The sequence below is a fragment of the Colobus angolensis genome, unplaced genomic scaffold (assembly GCF_000951035.1).
Source record: "Colobus angolensis palliatus isolate OR3802 unplaced genomic scaffold, Cang.pa_1.0 Scaffold311, whole genome shotgun sequence".
Lineage (NCBI taxonomy): Eukaryota > Metazoa > Chordata > Mammalia > Primates > Cercopithecidae > Colobus > Colobus angolensis.
Genome location: NW_012116389.1, coordinates 787296 through 798662, shown reverse-complemented (window position 1 = coordinate 798662; position 11367 = coordinate 787296). Strand labels below are relative to the sequence as shown.

Sequence of the window (11367 nt, the reverse complement as noted above, 5' to 3'; positions counted from 1 at the left end):
AGAAAGTGTGCATGCAGGCAGACAAGGCAGCCTACGGTCTTCGATGTAGCATCTTCCACATTTAAACCAACAAGGAGGAAGGAGGAGGAGAAGAGGGCAAGAACTTTGTCTTGCATTCCTGGTAGCCTGTATGGCACCACCGTGGAGGCTCCTGCTGTGCTCTTGGCAGCTGCCCATCTCCCATGGCACCTGGCACCTTTTATTTCCATATACCTGCTGACCTCAAGCATGCAATTTTTTCTTTTTTCTTTTTTTTTTTAGAGCTACAAAATTTTATAGTTTATTGAATTATAGCAAGTATATGTGTTTCATCTGTGTTTTCTTTTCAGAACTGTTAAGTTTTAAAATGCAGATGGCTTCAGTTTCTTCTTCTGACATGTGAGAGAGAAAAATAGAGAGATTAAGAGATTCAAGGTCATTCATCAGCCGTGGAAGAATCCAGGATTCCAGTCAGTGGGGTCTTCTATTCACACTCACTTCACACCTTAATCTCAGTTTTACATTTCATCTTCTGTTTTCTTTATACAATCTGTCCAGCTTTTGAATATAATTTTCCATACTTTGAGAAGAGCTCAAATGATGGTAATACAGTCTGGAAATCCTTGTCACAGATCCATTTCTTAGGATTTTCACTTCGGAATTGTTCTTTGTGAGAAATAGGACAATACTTGCTTGATAAATGCATTGATGGGATGTACTTTTCATTTTTATGGTATGAAGAAAATGGCAAAAACATATTGTCATTTACATTTCGCAGCCATTCCTCTCTTCTGAACTCCTCTCGGGCCAACTTTAATTCATCGGTTGGTTCTGCCACCCACAACGTTGGCTCCAAAGGCTTGTAGCGTTGTTCTAATACTTCGGTGATATCTCGGAAAGGCCCCTGACATTGCTTTCTATTAATAGGTGGTAGAATTTCAGACCGAGGAAAAGAACGGGCGCTTGTACAAGCTAGCCAATCATTAAGGCTGGTGGAGTCTTTCGGCTTAACTTTAGGTCTTCGGTGTGTTAAAGGCTTTGCCTTTTGTAATTGTAACTCCCATGGATCAGGCTCTTTTCTGAAGGGTGAATTGTATATTCCTGGAATCTGCTTTGTGCTGAGGAGGTAATGCATCTTTCGGGCTTGGTAATCTCTTTCCTTCTCTTCCCTTTCGAGGTTAGCTTTCTTCTCTTCTCTTTCTTTCATTTCTGCAAACTCCTCCAGTGCCTTCCTAATTGCATCATTGGTCTCTGAAACGACTCTGAGGTACTCTTTCAAATAATAATAATTAAAGAGGTATTTCCGAACCCTATAGCCTCGCCATCGTCTCTGAATCCTGACAGCCATTGCATTGTAGAGATTCATCATCTCTTTTTTAAGAGACAGGGTTTCACTCAGACTGGAGAGCAGTGGTGTGATCATAACTCATTGTAACCTTGTACTCCTGGGCCCAATCCATCCTCCCATCTCAGCCTTCCAAGTAGCTAGGACTACAGGTATAGGCCACCATGCCATGCTAATTTTTTCATTTTTAATTATTTTTATAGTGATGGGGTCTCATTATGTTGCCCAGGTCGGTCACGATCTCCTGGCCTCAAGTGATCCTCCTGCTTTGGCCTCCAAAATTGTTATGATTATAGGTGTGAGCCACCACAAGTGTGCAGCCACATGTCTCTCTCTGCCTAGGGACTTTGACCTGGGAGCAGCCCAAAACCAATGACTGGTGTACAAAGGCCCCAGCTTCCTTGTCCCTTGGATGGCACAACTCTGAGGCATATCCTGTCCAGTTTCCCAGAGAGCCATCAGGGGACTGAGCCCAGTTGTGCACAGAGGTGTCCTGATCAGGAACACCCCCTGTACTGTCCTTTCCTTCCCCGTCTCACTTTCCTTACTGTCTGATTGGAACTTCCTGGGATTATCTCCTGAATAAACGACGTGCCCTCAAACTCTAATCTCCTGAGGGTACTAGCCCAAGACAGGGGCCGTGTGGTTGGAGCAGCTCTTCCCAGACCATGTGAGTGGAGGGGATGTGAAGGGCTGTGTCACCACGGTGTTAGCACTTCACAAATGAGGGGATATTTATCATCCATTGGTTGGGGTCTGGGTTTCCTAGAGACCACTTGGACAACTTGCTGGTGTTTCCACAGTGATGTAGTTTGGATATTTGTCCCCACCCAAATCTCATGTTGAGTTGTAATCCCCTGTGCTGGAGGTGGGACTAGCGGGAAGTGTTTGGGTCATGGGGGTGGATCTCTCACGGCTTGGTGTAGTCTTTACGATAGTGGGTGAGCTCTTGTGAGATCTGGTTGTTTAAAAGTATGTGGGACTTCTCCCCCACCACTCTCTCTCTTGCTCCTGCTCTCACCATGTGATGTGCCTGCTCTTGCTTTGCCTCCTGCCATGAGTAAAAGCCTCCTCAGAAGCAGACGCTGCCATGCTTTCCTGGACAGCCTGCAGAACTGTGAGTCTATTAAAGCTCTTTTCTTTATAAATTAGCCAGTCTCAGGTATTTCTTTATAGCAATGCACGAATTGCCTAATACACACAGAGATTGGCAGGAGCTACCTTAGGTAACAAACAACAGAAAAACAAGAAAACAGTGGAAAAAAGAATAAGCACAGTAACTGTTGCACTTTGACGGACATACTTTGAGAATGAACAACCCAAATCAAGTGAAAAGCCTTTAAAGCAAAGTACGGGCAGGGAGAGACCTGACCTGGCTGATTCTGGCCCTTCTCAAACTCTGATCTGTGATATGGATGCAGGCAATAGAAACATGGAGTGCGGCTGCCTCTGACCCCAAGGAGAGTGACCCTGGGGTCTTAAGAGAGGAGTTGTGGTGTCTGGAAAGAGTCTAATCATTGGAGGAGATAGGCTACGGTGGAGTCCCTGCTCCCCATGCTCTAATTGTGTTTACCCTGAGAAAAAGATTTAACCTCTCTGAACCTCAGTTTCCCCACCTGTAAAAGGAAGGCCATAACACCCCACAAAATTGTCATGAAGATTAAAAACAACATAATGCCTGTCTGGCAGCGAGTATCAGTTAGGCTTCCTTTTTCCTTCTCTTTGTCCTCTCAGGGAGCTGTACCCTTGGCCTGACAAAGGCCAGGTTTAGGGGAAAAGGAAGTGTGTCCCAAGTGCCCGGCCACAGGGTCAGGCACTGGGTTGGCTGGCCACCCCAGCTCCCCACATGCAGCCAGTCTGCGTCAGTGGGCGTGGGAAAGAGACGTAAACGCTGAAGGGCATTAAACACGAGTTAGACATGCCATTCCGCACCACCAACACATTTCAAAAGTGCACATCACAAGGCTCTTGTTGAAGCCCTGGCGGCCAGCCAGGGTCAGACCACAAAAGGAAGTTGTTTCCTCGCTGGAGCTGCTGGGCGGCTGGGCGTGGTCAGAGCGCCACACCACTGCAGAATACGGGGCTCTTTGGTGACTTCCTGTCCTCCCATCCATTTTTTTCCTCCTATGGGCCCTGCTGTACTGCCCTGATAATGCCCCAGCCAGCCAGAAGAGTCAGCTTTCACCTGACCTTTCCCTATGTCACAGAAGTGGAAGGTCTGTGATATTCACATGGGCCCTGTTGCAGTGGACGCCACGGCCTTCCGGGACTCTACCTTGGCTTTTTCTCCCCTTGGAGTATAAGGAAACGGTTATTTTATCCACAGTTGGTAGAAATCACATTTCGTCTGTATCACTGAGGTCTGAAAGGCAGCCATGGGCCCCAGAGGTGGCAGAAGGTCTGTGATGCAGCTGGAAGAAGTCAGGCCTCGTTCCCAGCAGACAATCTGCAAATATTTACTGATGGTCTGTTCTGTACCCAGGGCTGCGGGGCACACAAGAGACGCCCTGTGTGAGACAAGGAGCTTATGTTCTGACTGGGAAGGCCAGACTGACACACAGGAAACCACGGGGTCCGGTTGACCCTGAGCTATGCTTTTAATGCATGATTGTGTGGCAAGGTGTAGGCCAAATACCAAGACATTGGTCTTAGGCTCCGTGATCTGGTGCATTCTCAGAATCTGGAGAAGATTGTAGAAGTTAATCTTGTTTGGACTTTCCTCCAAGCAGCACTAAATCCACTAAATCCCCACATGGTCTCTAGCCTCTTTTCTCTCATTGGTCTTTTTGCTCTATATCTTTAGCTCCACTTAAGTTTTATTCCTTCAAACTAAGACTCTAAACATTCAGAAATTGTTCGCACTTATCAATCAGTCCTCAAAAATACCTTGCAAGGGACGTCCTGCTATTTTTCTTTTCCAGAGGAGGAAACAGGCTGAATGTGATGAGCAGCATACCCAGGATCACAAAGAGGGTTGATCTTCTGTCCTGTGTGTTCCCTAACTCTTAGGGTTCTCATAGGAGGGGTAGAACTGGAGAAGATGCTGGCAGAGTCAGCTCTGTGCTTGGACTTGCAAGAACGTCAGTCCATGGAAGCAGGATCCTCCAAATATCACATAAATAGACTCTAAATCCTAAGAAATGAAAAGAAATGAAACTAAATTCACAATTTCTATATGCCTACCCACCTGACATAGGTACCTATTTGGATAAACACGTATATATATGTTTGCATGCATAGAAATACTGTGCCTCAAGTAATGGCACAGTAGAATGTGCTTCTTAATTTATTTTTATTGTTTATTTGGTGACATGGTCTCACTCTGTCCCCAGGCTGGAGTGCAGTGGCGTGATCATAGCTTACTATAGCCTTGAACTTCTGGGCTCACGCTATCCTTCTGTCTCAGCCTTCTGAATGGCTGGGACTACAGGTGTGTGCCACCATGTCTAGCTAGTTTTGTTGTTGAGATGGAGTCTTGCTATATTGCTCAGGAAGGTCTCTAACTCTTGGGCTCAAGCAATCCTCCTGCCTCAGCCTCCCAACACTGGGATTATAGGTGTAAGCCACTCCCTTGCCTGCTTTTTTTTTTTTTTTTTTTTAAAATCTTGAGTCATTGAACTCTCATTGGCTGGACTATGTACTGACATTTGCACTAGAACTAGTCTAACTCTTTTAGGGCTCCCTTAGTTCTCCTCAGCCCATTCACCATTCTTGCTCTGTATGAAACAACTTCTGTTGCTGGAATTTGAGAGAGTCCAGTGTATAGCATGTCTCTTCTCTGCCTGGATTCTGAATCATGGAGGCAGAACTAGAAAGCCTCTAGATTGACAATGGAAAATCAGCATCCTCACCAGCAAAGCTGATGGTGGAGAATGAAGGTTAGCTATGTGGCAACTGTGGATATCAAAATACCAAACTTCTGAGTAGACAGACTTACTTCCCAAGCAGGCTTTGCTGAAACATTGCAGTCCTCCCCAGGTGGGGGCCAACCCTGCATTTGGGGAGCAGGGAAGAACGCAGGTCTCCTGCAGGCTGCCAGAGCCCAAAGACACAAGAACTTCTCAGTAGCTTCTTTCGACCTCATCCAATCAGGGAAGAGAGCAGGGTGGGTAGAGGTCATGGTTATGAAGCAGATAAAGCCCCTTCCCCAATAGTGCAAACCTTGCCATAGCTACACAAACAACCGAGTCACTATCCATAAGCACACCCTTTCTAACCCCATGTACCTCAACTCTGGCTGTCTCAAAGACCTATCATGAGTTCAGGGGTTGAAGGTCAATTGGTTGGTAGCTGCCTGGGGTTGTTCATTGGACAGGGATTAGAGGGTGGAGAAAAGAACCTTGACAATCTGTTGCAACATTTTCCTGCACAAAGAAGGCTAGTAATGTGGTGATTAATGACAGGTGATTAAAACCTGGGTTGAAGTCCTGACTTTTTTCCTAATTTCCTAATCTATAGCATGGAGATAATAATTATACTTACTGTTATTTTTAAACATGAATTTAATGAAATAATTTCCAGCAAAGGCCTTAGCACAGTTCCTGGCACGTAGTAACTGCTTAATGAGTATTTGCTTTTATTATGTCCAGTGGAATACCTTGCGCTGAGATCATCACACTTCTGTAGAGCACCTGGTACTCCATTTTCTTATTTGCTCAATGGCAGTGTAATCAGTTCATGTCTAATCCTGAGCATGGTGCTGGACACACAGTATCTGTGTGAATTAATTCCACCAGCAAGTGCCCTCCTGACTCAAAGCTGAGCTCTTTGTATTATACTAAGGGAATTAGTGTTTGGATGAGGGATAACAGTAGGGGATAATGTGAAGTTGCTGCTCAGTCATGGTGGGAGGAGAACCTGGGGCCTTGGAGGAAGAGAAGCATGGTTCTAGCTGGTCAGTGATGAGCATGAAAAGGGAGATGGAGGCAACCAAAGATAAGCTTCTCTGCTTTCCTACTTTTTTCCTTGCAGAGGGAACTTCTAGGATCCAGGAGCATTATGGACAGCCCCTGAGCTGGTCATTGTGTTGAGAGGCTGGCAAGACAATCTCTCTCTGTTTCTCTCATTCATTCTCCTTCCCTCCTGCCTTCACACTCTGCCTGCCCCTCTCTGACTCTCCCTTCCTGTCTCTGCCTTCCAAACTCCAGAACCTCCTGTCCTCTCTAATTATTAGGCTTCAGCCTTGGATCTGGCCCCTGCATTTTTCAGGCAATGAGAGCAAGCCCTGACTATGTTGTGACGTTCTTTTCGACAAAACTGCCTTTTAGGTAAATACTTTCTGGGCCAATCTCACTGAATTAACTATCTGGGTCATTTGAATTTCTTCTCCGGGAAATAATTATGGCCTTTGGGAAATGTAAAGTGTACAGCAGTCCTGTGAGCAGAGAGAAAATACCAGCCTCCCCCTCCCTATGCCACCTCCTTCCATTTCTATGTGACCCAGGGAACCAAATTAGCAGTGACTCCCATCTCAGGGACCCAGTGTTGCTTTGGATCTCTCTGGGGAAGTCCCTTAGGCACTCAAGGTAGCTCTGCACACGAGGGAGATAATATTCTTGTTACTTTTCTATGTATGAGAGCAGTGACTTCCTTCCAGGCAGCTAAAATTTTTTGAAAAATAACATTGTGTATATTCCCTCACCAATTCTAGAAAGTGAAATAGAGAATTAAGTGGTGTCATTACCATGCCATAGCATTGGGAGGACCAACGTTTGCTTACAGTGCAAGAATAAAAACTCACAGACCTGAGTTTGGGAGTCAGTCGGGTTGCAGTGCGGGTAGCTGGGTGGGTTCAATTACGGTGAAACGTTGTAGTAGAAGAAGCCAACAGTGTCTTCTCTGGCTGTGGGGGGGGGGGGGAATGCAGGAATTTACCTTGGAAATGAGAATGGCTCCTTTTTGTCATTAAAATGTAAGATGTCGAGGCCACCACTGCCCTCAGGGAAGGGAGGACACCTGTTGTGCCTGAACAAAGCTGGCTCTTCCTAATATCCCTTGGGAGGCAGAGCTGGAAGAAGGGATGGAGGGGAAGTTTGCAAGGGGCTTTGTATTAGTTTGCCAGGATGTCATACCAAAGTACCACAGACTGTGTGGCTAAAACTATAGAAATTATTTTTTTTCACAGTTATGGAGGCTACAAGGTCAACATCAAGGTGCCAGCAGGGTTGGTTTCCTCTGAGGTCTTTTTCCTTGGCTTGCAGAGGCCATCCTCATCTCCCTGTGTCTTCACACAGTCTTCCCTCTCTGCGTGTCTGTGTCCTAAACTTTTCTTATAAGGGAGCCAGTCCTGTTGGATTAGGGCCTATCCATATGACCTAATTTTACCTGAATTACCTTCTTGAAGGTCATATCTCCAAAGAGGGTCACACTCTGAGGCACTGGGGTTAGGACTTAAGCATGTGAATTTTACAGGGACGCTATTCAGCCCATATCATTAGGCTTCCTGGGATGGGAGGGAGGAAGTGAAGAATAGAGGAGGATGGAGGGGATGTGGCTGGTAGGGTACTCCGAGCTGTTGATGTTCTGAGGCATTAGGACCTCTCTAGCACACTGGACTATCCTGACTGAGGTTCCCTGGCCAGAGGACGCCAAGAAGCCCAAAGGTCAACACACGAGGGAGGTAGGAGGCCTGGGCTGGTGACCTGGGCTCACCAGTGGGGTCTAGAGGCCGGTGTGTGGGGGTACAGGGAGTGGGGCAAGGGCTAGAGTCAAGGTAGGGAGGAGAGCTGTGGCTGGATGGTCTTCCAGCTATGCGTATGGAACTGGCTGAGCATGTGGATGTCAGTCAAAAGAACTGCAACCCTGGAGCCCAAGCTGGGGCAATACAGACTGTGTAGAGGCCTGTACAGGTAAGGTCTCTGCACACAGCTGGACCAGCTGCATATGACATTGGTTGTATCCTGCAGTCATGTGACTGTATGAGTACAGCGCTCCTAGAGTTGAGCTGCAGGTGGGCACTGTGGCTCTGACCCTAGAGGAGGAGCATTCACGCAAGTCTGAAGGACCTGTTCTCTTTCTTTCTCTCTCCTTCTTTCCTTCCTTCCTCCTTCCCTCCCTTTCTCTTTCTTTCTTTCTTTCTTTCTTTCTCTTTCTTTCTTCTTTATCTCCTTTCTTCTCTCTTTCTTTCTTTCTCTCTCTTTCTTTCTTTCTTCTTTATCTCCTTTCTTCTCTCTCTCTTTCTTTCTTTCTCTCCTTCCTTCCTCCCTCCCTCCCTTCCTTCCTTCCCTTTCTTTCCTTTCTTTCTTCTTTTTCTTTCTTTTTTTATTAGAGGCAGGGTCTTAGTCATCCAGGCTGTAGTATAATGCTGTGATCATAGCTCACTGCAGCCTCACACTCCTGGGCTCAAGGGATCCTCCTGCCTCAGCTTCCTGAGTAGCTAGGAATATAGGTGTATGCTACCATGCCTGGCTATTTGTTTTTCTTTATTTTTGTAGAGACAGGGTCTCACTATGTTGCCCAGGCTGGTCTTGAACTCTTGGCTTCAAGCAAATCTCCTGCCTTGGCCTACTAAAGTGCTGGGATTACAGGTGTGAGCCACTGCACCCAGCCGCAGAACCCATTTTTAATGGTGACACGATGTGGCAGCCACAGAAACCATAATAGGAGTGGGAGCTGAGCAGATTTGTGTTTTCACTCTACCAGGCATTTGGAAGCAGGATTGACCTCCTAAGTCTGACTAAGGCCCAGGAATATTGGGAGATGGGGTTAGAGAAAGGCCAAAGGAGGAATTTTATTTCCAGATAAGGTGGGACTTGAGTGATTAAAAAATAGAAGGAATATGACTGGTTTGTGCCATAAGCTGGTTAAATGCGTCATGCCAGTCATATTAAGATCTCTTTGTAGAGAACAAACACTTTTCTGGAAGAGGATTTAAACACCTACTTTTGGAATTTTGATTCAAAATTTGACCCATTATACCTCCAAAACTATTTCTGTTTTATCAATAGGTTAGAGATTCATTTGCTAGCACTTTGATGGATGCTGAAACAGAAATACAGGACTCAAGAAACTTATTAATGAAGAAGAAGAAGCCTGGGTTATTAAGTTAACCCTGTCCCATATACTAATTGGTTCCCTTCAGTAAGGAAATACTCTGTCTTAGGGTAGGTTTATCAGAAGCAGACCCTAAGACAGGCATCCATGGGAAACTGGTTTATTAAGGAGGTGCATCCAGAAGCGACCGAAGGGATGGGGAAGCAGGGCAGAGTGGGAAACGCCACGAGGCGATCCTAAGCAGAGTCCCAGCCTCTACCTGGTCCCACAGGGTGCTCTAGGAAGTGTCACACCTCAAAGTGTGTCCTGACTGCAGGCAGTGGAGCTGCGCTTTCATAATCCCCAAACAGTCATTCTTTGTTCAAGGGCCTCCAGGCACTTCTAGGTTTTTGCTCATGTGGGCAGAGTGCTGCAGTAGCCCTTAGACAGTCAGTCCTCTTAAGGGAGAGGCATGTGTGGCTGTTAGAAGCGAAGCAACACAGCAATTGGTGACAGGGTGTGGGGAAAGGGTAAAAGGAAGGTCCTTGGGGTCTGGGCAGAGCTCTGTCCACTGTTGCACTTCACTGCTGAACAGCTGGCGTGCTATATATTGCTTCCTCTCCCCTGGATCTGTTTGAAGAGCTGATTCAGAGTGTAGCATGAATCTTGGGTCAGAGCCATTGAGGCTGAGGGTGGCTCTTTGACTTACCAGCTTTGTGACCTTGGGCAGATGACTCTGACCTTCATTTTTCTCACTGGCGGGATGAGAATGATAATTCCTCCCTCACAGGGGGTTGTAAAGATAAAAGAGGCAGCACCTGCTAAGCACCAGGTCCCTGCTTGGCCCACCACAGGGATGTGTGACATGCCCACTCCCTTTCCCTACTCCTCCCTCTCTCTTTTTAGGGAAGAACAAGTTTCACCATGTCTGCTGAAAAGTTCCTGCAACCTGCTGACTTTGTTTATGCACCGTTCTGGTGAAGGTAACAATTTAGATGGCAAATTGCACTGCCAGAGCCAAGGAGTTGGTGTATTAATTCCTGACTATTTACTGTGACAGGTTTAAAGCTCAATATCTCAGGGAGTGCTGGAGCTCCCACTCCGCTGCATACAGAATTGCAAAGATGCTACACCTTGCTGCTTCCTGGCAGCATCGAGCAGTTCACGGAGCTACGAGTTTCCATCATCTCCTCCACTCTGAGGGTCTGGCAGCAAGATCCTGGGAGGACCCACAGTGCCGTCTGACCTTAACCTGTATCCTCTCCCAGGAGCCCAGGGTGAGCCACCAGCCCTAGGCTAGGGGAGCCCACCCTTTCCTTCTTAGGGAGCACAGGTAAGCCCCTCCTTAATGCTGTGTAGCTCTGTATCAGTTGACCGTGGAGTGAAAGTGCCACCTGTCTCCATCTGGTCACGGGGGCACGCAGCCCAGAGTTGACTTGGGAGGCAGCACTGATGAAACCTTTGTCTCTCTCCTTCAATTCAGGCCTCGGGCAAAAGTCCATGTTATGTGGTATTCTCCCCATACTGCAGGTTGGAATACTGAGGCTTGAATGAGCTCTCACAGCCAGTGAGAGATAGAATCCAATATTGAACTGATGTTTTTCTGACTCTAGAGTAGGAGACACCAGTCCACATGCCTCTCCTTTTTCCTTGCCCTGCTGGCTGTAGGTCTGTGTGGAGAAAAGCAACCAAGGGTCCTTCCTACATCACATGAGGCTTTTCAGAGAGACTGGGGAACTCCACACGTGCTTCATGCTTCCATTCCCCTGATAGATACCTTTTCCTATCCTCTGCCCCACCTCAGAAAATTAAATGATTATAGAGCAATCTGATGAGTGTGTTTTATTCCTTGGGCACCATCTCAGAGGCTCACCCCATCTCCTGAGCAGCATATTAAAGCTTCCCTTCCCAAGAAATTACTTAGATTGAACAGAAGAATTTTCTTCCCAGAATTTCTCATTATGTGTAAAGTAGCACCCATGCCTGGGGGTTGTTGGGACGTAGATGTGTTTAGTGGGGTGCCTGGTGCCTAGTGAGTCCTCAGTGACTGTACATGATTCTAGTCACTGTCA

At 46.7% G+C, this 11367-nt stretch overlaps 1 protein-coding gene across 1 annotated transcript; it reads right to left on the bottom strand.

Annotated features, from left to right (window-relative positions):
- Positions 1–264: 264 nt before the first annotated feature.
- On the bottom strand, positions 265–1348 carry LOC105518087 (spermatogenesis-associated protein 17). The gene is made up of 2 exons (XM_011950932.1): positions 483–1348; positions 265–376 (listed from the first exon to the last, which is right to left on the bottom strand). The coding sequence occupies exon 1, from the start codon at positions 1346–1348 to the stop codon at positions 521–523; it is 828 nt and encodes a 275-aa protein (XP_011806322.1). The 3' UTR covers positions 265–376; positions 483–520.
- Positions 1349–11367: the final 10019 nt, after the last annotated feature.